Source organism: Camelus dromedarius, chromosome 18, assembly GCF_036321535.1.
Source record: "Camelus dromedarius isolate mCamDro1 chromosome 18, mCamDro1.pat, whole genome shotgun sequence".
NCBI lineage: Eukaryota > Metazoa > Chordata > Mammalia > Artiodactyla > Camelidae > Camelus > Camelus dromedarius.
In genome coordinates, this window is record NC_087453.1 from 31,426,077 (window position 1) to 31,445,895 (window position 19,819).

The following is a 19,819-nucleotide window of genomic DNA, read 5'->3' on the forward strand; positions in this document are numbered from 1 at the left end:
AACCTGAATTCTTGATCTGATTACTCCAAAAACTTGTAGTACATGACAATTTTTAAAACTAAAACAAAATCCTATGAATAGCATCATTGTGTGGTGACGCATGTGTGTGGATATGTGTGTATATGTTAAAGCTGTTGAGTTCTTTTAAATACAGACACATTCTATTGACCACAATTTTTGAACTCTGTTTTAATCTTTCCTTATTTTGCTTCATATCTGGGGCATCTCAAGAGATAACACAGGCTTTTGTTATCTTCAAGAAGCCAACATTTTCTGGCAGTCAAGAAGACAGTATAAATGGCACTCTGTTTACCCAATTCAGAAAGTTCTCCTTAACTTTACACAAGTAACATAGGAGAAATATTTATCTTCTTAGCAGCTGATGCAAGAAATTCACTTGTGGGAAAAGTCTAGCTCTTTTGTAAAAATCCTTTAATACATGGCTATAGTATGAAAGTCAGCTTCAGACTAGCTTCCATATTTACACAATAGACAGAGGAGGACTTTAATAATTGTGTGGGAGGAAGGGGGAACAGCCAGTTGAGCAGTGATATGTGGAGGGAGTTCATGGAGGGAGAAGACTATAAAAATTTCATTGTGTCATTCTTTTTAGATTTCACATAGAAGGACATCATATGATACTTACCTTTTGATGTCTGACTTACTTCACTTAATATGATAATCTCTAGGTTCATCCACCTTGCTACAAATGGCATGACTTCATTATTTTTATGGCTGAGTAATATTCCATTGTACATATATACCACTAATTTTTTTTAATCCAATCGTCTGTCAATGGACATTTAGGTTATTTCCTGGTCTTGGCTATTGTAAATAGTGATGCTATGACCACTGGGGTGTATTATCTTTTTGAAGTAGAGTTTCCTCTGGATATATGCCCAGGAGTGGGATTGCTGGATCATATGGTAACTATATTTTTAGTCTTTAAAGGAATTTCCATACTGTTTCCCATAGTGGCTGCACCAATTTATATTCCCACCAAGAATGTAAGAGGGTTCCCTTTTCTCCACATCCTCTCCAGCATTTATCGTTTGTGGACTGTTGAACAATGGCCGTTCTGACTGGTGTGAGGTGATACCTCATTGTGGTTTTGATTTGCGTTTCTCTGATAAGTAGCAATAGTGAGTATCTCTTCATGTGCCCATTGACCATTTGTATATCTTCTTTGGAGAAATGTCTGTTTAGGTCTTCTGCCCATTTTTTGACTGGGTTGTTTGTTTGTTTTTGTTATTGAATTGTATAAGCTGTTTGTATATTCTGTAAATTAAGCCCCTATCAGTCGCATCATTTGCAAATATTTTCTCCCATCCCATAAGCTGTCTTTTTGTTTTGTTTATGCTTTCCTTTGCAGTGCAAAAGTTTATAAGTTTAATTAGGTCCCATTTGTTTATTTCTGCTTTTATTTCTATTACCTTGGGAATACTGCTGGCCTCGGGAAATACTGCTACAATTTATGTCAGAGAATGTTTTGCCTATGCTCTCTTCTAGGTGATTTATGGTGTCCTGCCTTACAGTTAAGTCTTTAAGCCACGTTGAAGGTACTTTTGTGTATAGTGTGAGGGAGTGTTCTAACTTCATCCATTTACATGCAGCTGTCCCAGCACAGCTTGCTTAAGAGGCTACCTTTTCTCCGTTGTGTATTCTTGCCTTCTTTGTCAAAGATTAATTGACCATAAGTGTGTGGGTTTTTTCTGGGCCCTCTGTTCTGTTCCAGTGATCCACATATCTGTTTTTGTGCCAATACTACACTGTATTGATTACTGTAGCTCTGTAGTATTGTCTGAAGTCTGGGTTATTCCTTCAGCTTTTTTTTTTTTTCTTCAGTATTACTTTGACAAGCCTGGATCTTTTGTGATTCCATATAGATTTTAAGATTATTTGTTTCAGTTCTATGAAAAATGTCCTGGATAATTTAATAGAGATCACATTATATCTGTAGAGTGCTCTGGGTAGTAAGTCTTCCAATTCAAGAGCATGGGATATCTTTGCTTTTCTTTAAATCATCTTTGATTTCCTTTATCAGTGTTTTATAGTTTTCAACATATAAGTTTGTCACCTCCTTGGTCAGTTTTATTCATAAGTATTTTATTTTTATAGATGTGATTTTAAAAGGAATTTTTAATTTTTTTCTGTTATTTTGTTGTTAGTTTAAAAATGTTATTCTTGCACCCTGCTACCTTGCCAAATTATTTTATAAGTTCTTGTAGTTTTTGTTTGGGGTCTTTAGGGTTTTCTATGTATAAAAATGTCATGTATAGAAATGTCATCTGCATATAGTGACCATTTTACCTCTTGCCTTCCAACTTTGATCTCTTTTCTTTTCTTTCTTTTTAATTGAAGTACAGTTACAATGTGTCAATTTCTAATGTATGGCACAATGTCCCAGTCATGCATATACATACATATATTCAGTTTTCTTTTTCTTTTCTGATTGCTGTGGAGAGGACTTCCAATACTATCTTGAATAGCAATGGTGAGAGTGGACATCCTTGTCTGTTCCAGATTTTAATGGGGAGTCTTTCAGCTTTTTGCTCTTGAGTATTATGTTGGCTGTGGGTTTGTCATAAATAACTTTTATTATGCTGAGATATGTTCCCTCTATATTCACTTTGGTAAAAGTCTGTATCATGAATAGATGTTGAATTTTACCAGATGATTTTTCTGCATCTATAGAGATGATCATGTGTTTTTCTGTCCTTTCTTTTGTTGATGTGGTGTAACATATTGATTGATTTTCATATGTTGGACCATCCTTGTGACTGTGGGATGAATCCAACTTGATTGTAGTGTATGATCATTTTTATGTGTGGTTGAATTTGGTTGCTATATTTTGCTGAAAATTTTTGCATCTATGTTCATCAAAGATATAGACTTACAACTTTATTTTTTGTTAGTATCTTTGGTTTTGGTATCAGGGTGATGGTGGCTTCATAGAATGAGTTTGAGAATTTTCCCTTCTCTTCAATCTTTTGGAAGAGTCTGGAAAGGATTGATATGGGCACTTCTTTGTATGTTTGTTAGTGTTCCACAATGAAATCATCAGTTCCTGGACTTTGGCTTGCAGGGCGTTTTTTAAATTACAGATTCTATTTCACGTCTAGTGATCAGTCTGTTCAAATTATCTATTTCTTCTTGATTCAGTTTTCATGGTCTGTATGTTTCTAGAAACTTGTCCATTTCTTCTAGGGTTTTTTGGTTTGTTGGCATATAATTTTTCATAGTATTAAGTTTTTTTTTCTTTTTAATTTCTTTGGTATCAATTGTTTTCTCTCCTCTTTCATTTTTTATTTAATTTATTTGGGTCTTCTCTCTTATTCTTGGTGAGCCTGGCCAGAGGTTTGTCCATTTTTTTTACTCTTTCAGAAAAATAGCTCTTGGTTCTGTTGGTTTTTTCCTATTGTTTTTTATTCTCTATTTTATTTATTTCCTCCCTGATCTTTATTATTTCTTTCCTTCTGCTGACTTTAGGTTTCATTTGTTCTACTTTTTCTAAATTTTTTAGGTGATAGGTTAGGTTGTTTATTTGAGATGTTTCTTATTTTTTGAGGAAGGCTTATATCACTATGAACTTCCCTCTTAGGACTGTTTTTGTTGTATCCCATAGATTTTATGTGGTTTTCTTTTCATTTTCATTTGTCTCAAGGTATTTTTTTTTTAATTTATTCTTTGATTTCATTGTTGACCCATTGGATTTTTAGGTACATTGTTCAGTCTCCATGCAATCATTTTTTTCTTGTTACTCCTTCTGTGGTTGATTTTTTTGTGGTTTCGTGACATTGTAATCAGAAATGCTGTTTTAAATAATTTCTATATTCTTAAATTAGTTGAGGCTTCTTTTGTGCCCCAGTATGTGGTTTATCCTAGAGAGTGTTCCATGTGCACTTGAAAAGAATGTATATTCTAGGGTTCTTTGGATGTAATATCTTAAAAATATCAGTTAAGTCTAACTGTTCTATTGTGTCATTTAGAGTTTCTGTTGCTTTATTGATTTTTCTGTCTGTAAGATCTTTCTATTGATGTTAGTGGGGTGTTGAAGTCTCCTACTGTTAACATATTCCCATCAACTTCTCCCTTTATATCTGTTAGTATTTGTTTTATGTATTTAGGTGACCCTATATTGGTTGCATATATGTTAACTAGTGTACTATCCTCTTCTTCTATTGATACTTTAATCTTTATATATTGCCCTTCTTTATCTTTCTTATGACTTTTGTTTTAAAGTCTATTTTATCTGATATGAGTATTGCTACACCTGCTTTCTTGTCCTTTCCACTTGCATGAAATATCTTTTCTGTCCCTTCACTTTCAGTCTAGGTACGTCCTTCACCCTAAAGTGTGTCCCTTATAGGCACCATATTGTAGACTCTTATTTTATTATCCAATCTACCACTCTGTGTCTTTTGATTGGAGTATTTAATCCTCTAACATTTAAGGTATTTTGATAAATATGTATTTATTACCATTTTAAAACTTGTTTCACTGTTGATTTTGTTTCTTTTCTTTGTTCCTTTCTTTTTGTTTTTCCTTTTGTGGTTTGATGATTTTCTTTTGTATTATGCTTAAATTCTCTTCTTCTTTTTTTTTTTTTTTTGTTTTTGTTTTTGTTTTTTGTCACTCTACTGTATGCTTTTGATTTGTGGTTAAACTTTTTTTCAAATAGCTTAACCCATTACTATACTTAATGGCTTTAGACTGGTAGTCATATAGGCTCAAACACATTCTTTAAAAAAAGAAAAAAATAGCATTTTCTTACTCCACTCCCCCACACTTTGATTTTGATAACCTCTTTTACATTCTCATGGTTATTTTTCTGCTGTTTGTTGTAGTTATCACACTTCCAGTTGTGATTTTTCTCTTTTCTGTAGATTCTTGTTTCTTTTCTATTTAGAGAAGATCTTTTAATACTTCTTTTAGGATAGATTTAGTATTACTGTAGTCTGTCAGTTTTTGTTTATCTCAGAATTTCTCTCTCTCCTTTTACTCTAAATGATGATCTTTCTAGGTAGAGTATTCTTGGTTGCATGTTTTTCTCTTTCAGGACTTTGATTAAATCTTGCCACTCCCTTCTGGCCTGCGATGTATCTGTAGAAACATTAGCTGATAGCCTTCTGGAGGTTCCTTTGTAATTAACTCTTTGTTTTTCTCTTGCTGCCTTTAGAATTGTGTCTTTACCTTTAACTTTTGCTATTTTAATTATAATATGTCTTGGTGTAGATTTGTTTGGGTTCATCTTGTTTGGTGCCCTGTACTTGGATATCTGTTTCCTTCTTTAGGTTCAGGAAGTTTCCAGCCATAATTTCTTCAAATACATTTTTTATCCCATTTTCTCTTTCTTCTTCTTCTGGGACCCCTATTATGCATAGATTGGCACACTTCTTATTATCCCATAAGTCACTTATATTGCTTTCTTTTTAAAAAAAAAATTTGTTTTTCTGCCTGCTGCTATGATTGGGTGATTTGCATTATTCTGCTTGCAGATCACTCATTTGTTCTTCTGCATTATTCAGTCTGCTATTTATTGCCTTTAACTTGTCTTTCATCTCAGCAAGTGAGTTTTCTGATTTTAATTGGCTCCTCTTTATAGTTTTGAGGTCCTTTTTATAGAAATCTGCATTTCTATCAATAGTCTTTCTTAATTCATTTAGCATTTTCATTTTCTCCTTTTTGAACTGTTGATCTGGTAGACTGGAGCAGTCTATTTTATTGTTTGTTCTTTCAGGTAATTTGTGATTTTAATTGAGAGTAGTTCTGCTTTTTCATTTTACTTATATTTTTCTGTCCCTATGAATTTAAGAGTAACAGTTGTCTACTGTGGTCTTAAAGGGATGATTTTATATGGGAGTGTCACTGGAGCTATCTACCAGGAAGTGCACTCTGTGGTGTTACCTGTCACCAATTGTGTGAACTCCCAAAGTACACTGTTGTTGGCAACATCCTTGGTCCTGGCTCAACCATGGGAATGCAGGAAGTCTGCCCAAGTGTCCCTCAGATGTTATTCTCACCTAAGCAGATCCCTTGAAGTCAGGCACCAGGATCCACCATAGTCATGTGCAGTAACACACCTGGATCTGCTCTGGGCTACAAGATCAGTACAAACCCTAGCCCTGATTCTGCATTTGAGTACTGCTATTAACACCAGGCCTTCTCCAGCCACATATCAGTATTCTGCTTGGATATCCCACATGCATTGAGCTTACAAAGGCACCAGTGGCCTAAATTTGACAAAGCTGCCTGGTACAGGCTTCAGATTTCAGCCCCCTCCCTTTGTGAGTGCACATTAATAATGGGGCTTTTATGGCAGACCCCGTCTCCACTGTACATACTTCCAGTTTCAGCCTGTAACCAGCCTGTACCATACTCCAGACCCTCAGGGATCTTCATGCAGCCAACCCCAGTCTTCTTCCCTGATCTGTCCTCTGAAGCTCAAGTTTCAGCACTCAGCCCCCACACGCACTAGCAAGCTTGTGTCTTGGGCCAAGGACTGCATCTAGGTAGCAGCGGTCCTCTGCATCCATCTCTCTCTCTGTTATGCCTGCCAGAAAGTGGCTGCCACACTGTCCTCTGAGCTTCTGAAGCTCCCTTTCTGTCCAAGCTGATCTCCCTGATGGTAAAGGGCTTCCTGGGGTGAGGGAATGTTTCTTCCTTCACTGCTCCCTCCTAGAGGTGCAGGTCCCATCCTAATTCTTTTTTTTCCTTCCTACCTGATTTTTCTTATAGCTTTGTGTGTATAAAATCTTTTGCCAGAGTTCAGTAGGCATTCCGTGAGAACTGTTCATAAGTAGACATATTTTTGATGTAATTGTTGGAGGAGGTGAACTTCTCATCACTCTGTTCTGCCATCTTGAAACCCTTCCCAGGTATTTTTTTTTTAATTGCCAGTTTTGGTGATTAATTTATTAAAAAATTAAAACATCATAAGCAGATTGAAATGAAACTGGTCACCTCAAATGTTTCAATGACACACACATACACACACACACACACACACACACACAAAACACACCACAACACCGTAAGACAATGTCCCACAATAATTTCTTAGAAACATTTAAAATTCAAACTCCTTTTAATTTCTTAAACATTACACAGCTGTGTATGGCATTCTGAGAATATAGACTTCAAATATGTTATACTTCCTGAGACCAGGAATAAATTGCCAAGAAATCATCAAATAAGTTCAAGTCACAATTGTTATTATTGCTGTAAATCAAAGCATATATTTAAGAGGGTTAAGTTTTCCTCATCAGAACTTTTAAGTCAGAGTAATTAATTTATAATATTTGTTATCTCTGAAGAGAAATACAGAGGAACATTGCATGTTTGAAGAACTGTTAAGACTTTCACCCTGTTCAAGAGCTGTTTTTGGAATTAATAAATAATCAGAGATTGAAGACTTTTTAAAGGAGTAAGAAGGGAAAAAAGGAAAAAGATACCACATTCAATGGGACAAAGTGATGAAAAGGAAAAGGGACATCTTGCAAGAAATGATACAGAGAACTAGAAAAGAGACAATTTTGTTCAAATGAATGGCAGATGATTCTTTAACATTGGATCCATTTTTGTGGAAAGAGAAGGCACCTAGAAAATGGGAACAAAATGTCCCATTGAGGAGAAAATTTTGGAATAATTAGTTTTAGTATTATAAACACCTTAAACTATCAACAGAAAATCAGAACAAAGTTCCTGGTATGTTATTAGACCCAACTGATCTACCAAAACAAAAGTTCCAATAGTAGTTCTCAAACTATGACATGGATTAGAATCCCCTGGGAAGTCTGGCTAAAACACAGATTCCTGGGCATGAAAGCTAGTCTGATTCAGTGGAGGTCTGCTGTGGGATCCAGGGATCTGCATTTTTAACAAGCTTCCTAGTAAACTCCATATGTTCTCTGGCAGGACAAAACATGCTGAAAGGCAATAGGGCCAAACATCCAGGGCACTGCAGTTCCATGACAAGACTAGGATGGTGTCTCCCTAATGTGCAAATGTATCCTCCTCACGAATATTCATCTGGGTCCTTTATCTTTTGCTTCCTTGAAGGTAATTTTTAGAACAGCATCTTCTATCTGTCTATCAACCAACCAGATTCTCATCTCTGTGTTGTTAAACTCTTGTTTGCTCTGTAAAGGAAAAGAAGGGTGTGTGTGTTTGTGTGTGTGTGTGTAATTGGCAGAGTAAAGACTGAATAACATAATAGTTCTGCTGGAAAATTTCCTTTCCAAACAGAACCAACCAAAGGGAAATTTTTGGCTCTGGCATTGTTACTAGGACCCAGTAATCCCTATTGAATTGAAATCATGGTTTTACTAACCTTGCAGTAGTTTTTTTTTTTTTCTTATAAAAAATTAAAAATTCTCACAATAAACCTCTTAACCAACCTTATTGTGTATGACATATATTTTTATATACTACCAGCCCTTTGGGACCTGGGCCCCTCTAAATGTGCTCAGGAAACATTCTACTTTGATTCCAGTTATTCTTCTAAGTGTATTCTCAACACAGATTCTCTGGCACAGATAGATTCTTTATATTGTATCAGAGAATGTAGTGAATTGCCCAGGACTCTGGGATCTTGATGAAGATGCATTTTGGACAATTAACTAGGATCAACTTCATTTAAATGCACGTTTTCAAGAGAAAAGATCTACAAGGCTTCCTTTTCATTGTACATTTATACAACATAGATTTTCTTTGCAAAAGGAATGCTGCACCAGTTCATTGAGAAGAGTTGGAATTTAGTCTGGAATTGAGGTATTAAAATCAGTCCTTAGACAGGACAACTGGATTTTCAGATCCCATTTCCTCTCCTGTTCTGCTTGTACGACTCCTTGCAGACAATCATGAGGAAATTTATCATTGTGATCCACTTTTAACCTGATGTTCCTACTGAGGGTTATCATTTCCCCATGATAAAGGTCTTCACACTGATCCCCTTTATCCTTTAATAAGCTGTGAGCATCAGGGCCTGCTGCTCCACCGGATGCCATGCTGTGGGCGGAGTTTCTATCTCAGCTCCCAGCATGAAAGTCTGGGCCCATCTATGTCATGCGAATTCGAACCTCTCTTGAAGTGATTTCTTTATAGTGTCATTTGATGGATTGGAATGTTCTGTAACTCATTTGAACTATTACAGAATCTTTGCTGAAAGGTCGCCACTGCTTTCTACAGTTTCCCAATCTGAATACAATCTTGGAGCTCATTAAAGATAAGGTTTTCCACTGGCTTTTTCCATACCAACCAGGTCCAATTAGCAAAGGGCTTCTTTTGCAGAGAAGTTTGTGTTTACTTTTAGAGAGAGAGAGAGGCAGGCGGGCAGACACCCAGAGACAGAGAGAGAGACAGAGAGAACACAAGTAAATTACAGTTGGTTGCCCAATAGTGTACAAGCCCACCCAGTACTCAACTGGGGCGCTGGTGCCAGATACAGTGCCATTTAATAGGCCTGAATGGGGGTGTCAGAATTGGAAAAGTTGAATAGAATTTACTTTTAAATGCCTTTTTTGAATTAATATGTTCTTCCAGTGTAGTCTTGGGAGTCAACTCTAAAGGACCTTGAATTTCACCATGTATTCCAAATTCAATAGGAAAATGACAACTCATTCCTTAAAGAAGTGAAGGCCATGCACACTGAACGTTCAGTCCACGTGGCACCAACAACATTCAAGTTGTTACCGCTTCAGAGTTTTAAGTTCAGGCCTAAAACTGGCTGACTTGCTTTCTGCTCCCTTCCTGATGAAACAAGAGTCCTGAATTTTCCAAACTTCAAAAGCTCAGCTGTAAACCTGTAGGAGACCAACAAGAGGAAAAGGAACGTTTCCTTTAAAGACACCTTTGGTTGCTGCTGGTCAGGTCTTCTCTCTCACTCGAAACATTGACTATGGCTTTTGATACTTGTTCTTGGGAAAAGTCCAAATGCAGCAAATGGTAGAAGCCACATTTCTTCACCCTCTTGCCTGAGATGTCCTCTGATGTGGATGCGTTCTGGCTGGTGTTGCCGTGGGTAACAAGGAGTTCAGCACCTGCCCCCACCCGACCCTGCCCTGTCTGCAGATGAAGTAAGTAAGCACACAGTGAGCTCTACTGAGTTAAGAATCGAAACCCTCTCATTTGGCTGGAACTCCTGAAAGGGTCTGGACCAAAGAGGCTGCACAGGAGCAGCTAAAACACAGGCTCATTGACATTAAAAATATTCTAAGAAGAGCAGGTGTGTATTTGTGACAAGACACTTGGAAGAGGAGAAAGGTAAACTCTGGAACCGAAGCTTTGTCTCTGCAGAGACATTAAAAACACAACAAAAATCATATCTCTCTTGGGTCAATAAAGCTGGCTTGGAAACCAAAACCGTCCTTAGAAAGGAGGAGAAACACATTTGTATTTCTTTTGACGAAAGGAGGGAGGTCTTTCTGGCGAAGTCTTTAGGTTCCATCCGGGACCAGGAAACTCAATCCTCAAGTTCAAAGCTGGTCTCGTCATAGAGTTCGGGGCGAGCTGACTTCCTGTGCCGGGAATATTTAGCATGCAGCAGGTCACCCATCTTATCCAGGGCTTCCAAAACCTGCAAAGAGATTGACTCTTATCAGTTCTCCTTAAACCCCCAAGTGGCCCTGCTCTCTGGAGCCTCACACAGGACCACAGTCTCCTTTTGCCAGTTTATTTGATTTTAAAGAAAAGAAGAAAAATTCAAATCATTAAGCTGTGGTTTGTAAGCCAGCCCTGGAGGAATGTCAGAGGCTAATGCATTTTACTTCTTATTCTTTAGTAGTGTATTTCCACATTACAAATGTTTAGTTTATTTTTGGGGTGTGAAGAGAGGAATAAAAAGCATCCAATCCATGCTTACCCTTGAAGGCTTTATTTTAAAATTCAATGACATATATAAACTTGTGGGAGAAAAAGATAAGTTTCAGATTACCTTTGAACTGTGTCTTCATGACACAGCATAGACTTCTTGCCCGGGAGACAGCAGGAGTAAAGTGAAGCTAGAGCTGTCCTCGGTAAAGGAGCAGCTGTCACCCATGTTAGAAGAGGGACATTTCAAGTCATTTAGTGTTTGCAAAGTGGCTTCATTTCTGCCTTGTTCCAAACAAGATCACTGAGTGGACTTATCTAACGAGCAGTGTTTCTAGTTGTACATGATCAGTTGCTACCTTAATGCCTGGACTGTATGGGGTCATTTTTCACATTCTCTTATACTTAACAGTAAGAAACCTGCTTAAATGTTTGCACTGATAAATGTTTACATGATCCCAAAAGTTTGGAAGTGCCTAGATGACATCTCTCTGCTCCTTCCAAATCAGGTATTCCATAGGAATTAACTCGTGAAGAGAATCACAGGTCTGATCTCTACAGAACTATGTACTCATGAGCACATCAGTGCTGTTTGGATCAGAAAAATAATACAAATCCATCCATGCTGCACATCCCCTCCTGGCATCTCTGGGAGTTTGCTCCTGGCTGTGTCCTTTTCTCCCCTTGCCCATAGTACCCCTCTCTTCACTCCCTCCCTTGATGTTTATACATGCTCATCTTTCCCCACTTGCAAGGGCTTCTTCAAAATCTATTTTTCCTGCCTTTACAAACTTATTGAATGACTTGCCTATGATTTCTTATCACCAACTCATTACATTTAAAAGAAACAATTTGTTAAAAGAGGTGCACTAGAAATATATACTCATTTTAGAGAATCTGGACACTAGAGAAAAGCGCAAAGCACAAAAGCAGCAAAGTTCACCCATCATCTCAAAACCTAGAGTTAGCTCAGTTGTTGACATGCGATCCAATCAACTGTCACTGTGTATAACACTGGTTTAATTCCTAAGAATATAATGGTTAAGCAGAAAGATATGGACGTGTGTGTGCATGTCTGTGTGTGTGTCTGTGTGTGTAATTCAAGCTAAAAGTATCCTCGATCCTCTTCATTTCTTTTCTTCTTTGAATTCTTACTTCTGTCCCCACACTCCTCTAACACTGTCTTCTCTGAGGAACATCAAGTTCCTACTAATTGCTAATCCAATAGTTTCATCTTCTCTCTTACCCGACACGAACAAACGTTCTGCTGTTTCGTAGGGACATTTGCTCCTCCCCTTCCTTGGAGCTTTTCCCTTTTTACTGTATGTAGCACTACACTAGCTCACAACTCTCCCGATTGCTCTGGCTCCATTTAAGTCTAGTTCCTCGTCTGTGGTCCTACATCCACCCTGGGATGGAGGCCCTCCACTGGAGTCTGACCTTGGCCCGATCAGTTATATTTGGACAACTACATCTTCTACCATTGTCTTTAATGGTCCCTCAGTTCCTCAAATTACAGCAGCTCCAGCCATACACAGTCTCCTAAGCTCTAGAATTGGATTTTCTTTTTCCCAGGTGGCCCATAGACAGGTAATCCCAGCATGCCTACAACTGAGCCTCTTTTATTCCCCTAGTCTTGTTGATAATTTGCTCTTTCTTACCATAGACCTTATCTCATCTACACACTTAGCTTTGCTGTTCTTCCATTCACTGGAGGGCCACAGACCTTGGATTATCCTTGATTCCCTTGTCCCACAGGTGCCCCACATCCAAATATTTGCCACGTCTTGGCAGCTCTATGCATTTATAACGTCTGTTCCTAGATCCATTTCTTTTGTTTATATTGCCTTGACCTTGTCAGATTTTGTTTTGTTCAAATAACTCTATATAGATAGTAACTCATGATACCCTCCTATTCCTGAAGCTGTCTGTATTTATTTTTCAAGACCAATTTATTCTGTCCACTATTGTCATCTCATGCTTGTTACAATATCTTCTCTTGGACTTTTTACCCCCAGGGTTTTGCATGTAGTGGACACCCAATAGTGTTTGCTAAACTGCACTGATGTTACGAGACAGTTTCAACAATACCAAACTGACTGACCTGGCTTGGTTCTCTGATATTACTCATTCACACAGAGATTGAAATCAAAGGACAATGAAATGTGGTTTAAAAATCAATTACACCTCATGTAGGACTAGCTTATACGACAGATATGCCTTTGTTGCTGGTTTTCCAATATGTGGCTTATTTGGGTCATATTTTCTTATGATGGATGTGGTGGCCGTGAGCAACGTCAGGATGCAGGCAGTTAATGCTGAAATAGCACATGAGATCAGCATCTGCATTTAAGAACAAGTGAAGAGCAGGACATTTGGCTACTTGCTCAGTCTTTACTATGAAACCAAAACAACAACTTGACTCAAATCTTCACTGAGCTGATTTTTTTTTTCTATCTGCTGAGTTGACCATGTTGTTGGGCATTGCTGGGATACCTTTGTTTTTTAGCAATGAGTTTTATTATTTATTATTTTAAAATGACAGTTTTCTTAAACCATGCAGGAGAAACCCAGGGGAACCCAAGTGAGATCAATAAATGAAAGAGCCCAGAACTGGAGACCAGTCCCACAGGTTCTGGTGGGCTGTGGTGTACTCACTGTGTCTAACATCTCCTGGGTGTGTGCTGCTGAAACACAAAACCGAGCCCGGCCTTCTGCGAGGGGAGTAGCTGGAAATCCAACGACCACCACACCAATTTTTCTCTTTAATAGATGCCTTGCAAAAGCCCTAAGGGGAAGGTTAAAAAGAGTGTTAACTGAGGGATGATAAAATTAGCCTACAAATAAAGGAATATGGCTAATTGACTTCTACTATTTTTATAACAATAAGTAGATGATTGAATTAATGAAATTCTGTCAAACACGCCTGACAAGTGCAGGCTATCACTTGATTACGCTCATAACTGAACATGTATATTAGGGGGCCTGGCACACTCAGTAGACAGTTATGTGCACAAACTTTGACACTGAGCAGAAAATGTTGATGCATGTGACCCTGATTTTAAAAGTCTGTGTATGTGTAAACTCTCATCTGCAGGATCCCTAGAAATAAAACCATAACACAATGCAAATGCCAAAAGAAAGAATATCTATTAGGTGTAAACTTCTATGTTCTAAAAACTTAGTACCAATAATATAGTGTGGAAATTTCAAGAAGCCTCTACTTTGTGACTATAATTTCAGGACCAGGATCAGAGTGTCTGCAGGAGCCAACCCCAAGCCATATTCTCACTCCAGAGACAAGGATTTTATTTTCCATCAAGCCAAAACTAGGAAATAGCAAAGGCCTCCTCATTTGTCACGTGTATGTTCAGGGATGGATGGATTAAGGGGGAAAGGGGCAGGACGGAGGCAGAGAAAGAAACATGGATACACAGGTCTGCCGGTAGATGCAGACTGTGACACAGGTCATTTAACTCTAAAGCTTTTGACTCAGAGCAAAACCTTTTTAAGCTATGATTCCTTCCCCTTAACTGCTTCCAGCCTCTTTTTATTCCCAAGTTAATTTCAGTAACGATTCTGGAATATCAAGCTCTCAAACTCTCTAAATTTCTGGTGCCAAGATCTAATGTCAGATCCAGGCATGTTCCCCAAGTGAGCTTTTACCCCTTTGTGCTCTGTCACTCTCCACAGGGACCCTGAATCCCAGAGATGCTCTACCTGCAGGTGTGCTAAACGTCTTGGGTCTGTTCTTAGCATTCAAAGGTTGCTGGTGTCTTATTTTAGGCTGGCAGTTGACAGAAGCACAGACACCTTCCAGTGGTAACTCAGAAGGAATCCTTGATGCAGATGTTGAGAGAAAGGCCACTGGGTCTTCCATTCCTCTCCCATTTAGCTGTCTGCCTTTGGGTTGCCTTGGGCAAAACACAGGCTGTCAAATGAAGCTATGGAGATTCCAAGACCTACCAGACACAGAGCCTCCCTAGCTCCTGCCTCAGACAAGGCAAGACTCACCCTCTGATTTGGACTGGGGAGGTTACAAGAGATGGCACTTTCTGACTGAGAAAGCTTGACAACAGGCCATTCCTCCTCTTTCTTGATCACCCTACACAAGACTGCACAGAATGAGAGCTCATAATTCTCTGGGAAGCAAGTCAAGTGCTTTCATTGCTAGAGTAAAAATCACCTGGCCCATGATCTTGGACCAGATTTTGGGACTCCCGAGAGACCATTCTCACCATCTGCACTTTTCCCTTTGTAGCAGAGGAAGCGAGTTTTGCCAAAGAATGTAGAGCAAAATACATGACTGTTGGTTCATTAGGTTAATCTGAGGCCTCCCTGGAGCACTTCTGAGTTAAAACTTACACTACCAAACCTAGATTTCTTCAGTTAAAGAATATGACTGTCCTGAACATTCTAGACCCTCTGGGTTGGTACTCCCCAAAGCAAATTAGAGCCAGCCTAGGTGGAAATAAACTAAACTATGTGAATAATAATAATAAAATAATAATAATAATAATAACAACAACAACAACGATAATAATAATAAAAAACATAAGCACTGCACTGCACACAGCATTACTGCATTGCATGCATCGCCATCCTCCAAGTGTATGATGAGGCTCGTGGATAGAAAATGTAAACCCTGTACCGAATAGTAAATCCAATACATTCTTGATTATTTAAGTGAATGTTTTATGGGTGAAATCATGTTATACTAAACTCCATAAAAGATTCCAGTGGTAGAGTTGCAACTGGACTTTGTTCAAAAGGATAACTGGTGAGAGATGATATTTTCATTTTGTGGTAGGTGGAGATAGGGAGAAATCACAGTTCTTTAATAAAATCCAAGGTTTTTAAATGAGCAAATGAAAAACGTGCTCACACACTGTCATACAATTAACTCCTGTTTCTGAAGCTTCTCTGCAGATAAACTTTCCACTGAAGAAGCATCATAGAAAAAAACAGGACCAGGCAGCAGGCCAGCTCTAGCCAGCAACTCCTGCCAACAACAGATGATGTTACCTGATGTAACTCACCTGTTCTGTTTCCTGATGACCCAAACAATTTGATTTTTCCCCATTGTAGTAAGTGGTGCCTTTTGATTCACCAATAGTGACATCAAAGAGAGTTAAGCTCATACTCTGCACTGCTTTAATGAGATGTGTATTTTCCCCTGGGGACTAAAGCTTGAGAGATTGTGTTCAGTGCATTGAAAAGAACTCTGGTTCAGGAAGCAAATGGAACTGGCTTGAATTCTGGGTTCTAGTACCTACAGGGTGAGGGACCCTGAGAAAGTAGTTTGACTTTTGTGTGCCGTGAAGTCTTCATTTGTAAACTAAGACTAAGCATCCAGTTTTTGGTGCGTGATCACTGGGTTTAAGAGGCTTCCTTATCATATGATTAACTTTCAGCAATGTTAGCTCCTCCTTAAAAACTACCTTAAATTGGAAGGCACTAGATGGTTTGTCACATCACCCAGGGTCTAAAATAGCATAATTGGGGCATAACATAGCAGAATCTTTTCCTACTATTTTCTCTGATGTTCTGTTTTTATTAATGTAACCAAATATTGCAATAGTTGTTTTGAAAAGCCATGCAAGTATGATGACTCAACCTTGCGCTCAGTTGAAACTAATAGTCATCATCATTGTAGCAGCAGTAGGAGTAGAAATAGTGACAATAACAATGGGTACCACTGATTGAGTCCTCACAGTATGACAAGCACTATATTAAATGCTTTATATAATTATTAATATTATTAATAATAACAACCAACACTGAGTAGCTCCTATATAAGAGGTGGCATGTCAAATGCTGATAGACCTCATCTAGTTTAATCTTTGAATGATCTTATGAGATAGGTGCTATTATATCTCATTTTCAATACAAGAAAAAGTAAGGCTTCAGAGGGTTGGATAATTTGTCCTAGACTGCCCAGAGGTCAAAATTCTTTTTCATTTCAAACAACTCATTATGCCCTGGAACATAACTTTTCCAGGAAACTCCCTCCCAGTCTCATTCTCATTTTTCACAGTAGCTTTGTCTAGTCAGGACCCATGGCATAGAGAGGAGGAAGGGAATTCCCTCCCTTGTTCTGTTATCTTGCAGTTGAACTTTTGCTTTTCAATGCATTTGTTTTTATTCTTCACGGACTCTTCTCATTGGATCGGCTCATTGTCCCAGCCTATTGAGATTCCATTCCCAGCTTCCATTATCAAAGTCAGAACTATTCAGCACACTCCCATCCAGTGTTGTGTACTTTACGCTCTCAAAAATAAAACAGGTTTACTTTTGGCTTCTTCATTTGAGCTAATCATATAACATTAGGGACACATGGGCTAAATGTGACGTCAGAATCCACCACTTCCCGAACCACTCTGAGTAAATGTGGGTTTCCTTTCCTGTCTTCCAAGATCGGATGGTAAAAGGTCTGGGTTATCCACCACTTTGAATCACCACTGTCACCCTTCCCTGTCATTAGCACAGAGCAGTGTCCTGTGACATGTCTGTAGCACACTGTCTTCTTGGCCACTCCAGGCACTGAATTGTCAACCCAGATCCAGGAACAAGGGCTGAGTGGTGGGAACACTGTGCTGCACTAGATAACTCATGCTTGTGTTTTAACTGCTTGTTATTCTGCTGGGCTGAAGGGGCACAAGAGTATGCTCTGAAGAGTCTTCTGGGAACAGTCCTACCCATCATGAGCTCTCAACTAATACCTCCAGAACTTCTTTCCTCTACTACTTCTAATACTCTGCCGATCCATTTAGGCTATTAGAGAATCAAAAAGAAAGTTCCAACAATGGGGTTGTGTCAAAGGAGAGTCAGGACATCTAGAATCTGATAAACATACAATGAAAGTTACTTTCCACCATGCACTTTGTCAGACACATATTTTACACTGAGAAGGGGTTTTAATTAACTTCCTTTCAATAACAGAGTTAATTAGTCTCTAGCAGGTTGGAGAATGGCTCATGTATAAAATTATCTATGCCACACTGAGGAAAAGTCATTTTTTCTCTTTACACAGTTGTTATTGATGCTCAACTACAGAACTGCAATTTACAAATGAGGCCTCAGGTGGTAAGTGACTCCCCTCAGTTCACAGGGCTTGAAAATGATGGGCATCCGCACCTGGTTCCCTTCCCATAAGACCCATGCAGAGGCCTTGCTGATGGCAGATGGCTTCTGAGAAGCTGGACAAGTGAATCCTGAACTTGGCATCCTGCTCAATGTGCATAAGCAATACCTATGCTGAAGGAGCCTCCTGGTGTCAAAAGCACCATCAGTCAGATGTCCTGGGGCTCAGGTGTTCTCCTGAGGGCCCTTGGATACTCACGCTAATTTAGCAGGCATGTAAAGGAGCAGGGGGACCACTGGAGATTCCTCATGGCCGTAGATAATGAATCCCATTTCTTTCAGTCTCTGTCTGAAGTATCTTGTGTTTTTGGCAAGTTGCTGTACTCTCTGCAACCCTGAAAGGAGATAGGCATGAAAGCCATCAATTCCCACTTGGAAGAGGAAAGCAAAAGTCAGACTGTCTTGGCAAGTGTTCCCAATTCTTTGTGCAGGCTGCATTATTAGCTGGGAGGGGGGTCACAGCACGGTGGGAAGTACCTCCTGGGGAGTAGGTATGGGTGCTGATGGCCAGGACCCACCCTGAGCCTGAAAGACAGGATCCAGAGGAGATGGTGCTGCTAGGTACTGCTAACAACTAAAACCAGAGTAGGCTGCAGGGCAGTAGGGGAGCAGGAAGGGTGTCTAACAAGAAGGAAGGAGATGAACTATCATTTACCAGATACCTATTGTGTATGGATTCTGTGCTAAGTATTTTAGGAGAAGAAGGAAGTGTGACAAGAAGTAACAGAAACACACACACAGGCACACACACACAGACACACTCCACCTCACACCAGTTGTTGGGTCAGGCTTTTCAGCTAAGCTGAGCCAGCCTATTAATTTGCCCCTCATTTAGGTCTCTAATCAAAGAACACTTCATCCAATCTGAATTTGAAAGGGTAGCACATCCCGGGATGAAGATGGATCCAGCAGAGACCAGGACTGTTTTGTGAGGCATTTGGCAGTGGTAAAGTAATAGAGAGAAGGAAAGAAGGGGACCTCTGCTTTCCTCAGCCAGAAAAAATGACAGTATTGGCCTCAAATAGAGATCAAGCAAGTACATGTGTCCGTTTCAAGGTGCTTCAGCTCAAAAGCTTATATTCTGTCCTAAGGGTGTCTCCCAGTGGGGAGGTCACACACATGATGAGATGACAAAGGGAACTGAAGAGTAGAAAGAGTTCAGGAGACGCCTGTCCACTCAGTTCTACCTCTAATAGGGAAGTGAGTAAACTAGAGAAAGCTAAGGGGTGTTTGCTCAATAAGGAAGATTGACTAGGATTGGATATTTAAGTCCCCTAGAAACTAGTCCAAGGTTCGCATTTGATGCAGGGTTGCTATGCAGCAGGAGTCTGCTAATACAGCTGACCTTTATTCTAATTGGTTGGGCATCCATTCAAAATGACCAGCCCTTTCTCTACAAGTTATTCAATATTTTGAACATCACTCCTGGGTGTTTGAAACTCTTTAGATGAAAAATGGAGAAAATTTTCAGTAAACATGTCAATCATGGTCTTCTAGTTTCTTCTTAGAGACATAGCCTCAGATTGTGCCTAGATTAAATGTTGAGCAGTGGGTATCTCCTGCTCAGCATCCTTCCTCCAGGGCATCATGATGTTCAGGTAGAGTTGGCCCCATTTTTCCTTTCTGATACAGGGGTAGGGTGTGACCCAGGCCTGGCCTATCCATCCCCCTGCTAATTGGTTCAGTGAACCACAGGAACCCAGGAATACAACCTGGGCCTACCAGACACTTTCAGATCCACTGAAGAAGAGTAAAATCAATGTCATCTCCAAGCTACATCTTTGTCACCATATGGAGAAAACTTGCTTGAGAATAATGTTGACTCAGAAGAAAGGCAAGACTCAAGACAGAGAGAGTCCAGGTGGCA

The 19,819-nt window shown here is 39.2% G+C and overlaps 1 protein-coding gene across 1 annotated transcript in view; it reads right to left on the reverse strand.

Annotated features, from left to right (window-relative positions):
* Positions 1–7,068: 7,068 nt before the first annotated feature.
* Positions 7,069–19,819, reverse strand: part of LOC105101171 (serine palmitoyltransferase 3) — a 136,514-nt gene continuing 123,763 nt past the window's right edge. The window contains exons 10-12 of the mRNA XM_010994272.3: positions 18,152–18,287; positions 13,468–13,597; positions 7,069–10,576 (exon numbers count right to left, since the gene is read on the reverse strand). Of these exons, the coding sequence (XP_010992574.2) occupies positions 10,463–10,576; positions 13,468–13,597; positions 18,152–18,287 (380 nt within the window). The 3' untranslated portion in view covers positions 7,069–10,462. The remainder of the gene's footprint in view (positions 10,577–13,467; positions 13,598–18,151; positions 18,288–19,819) is intronic.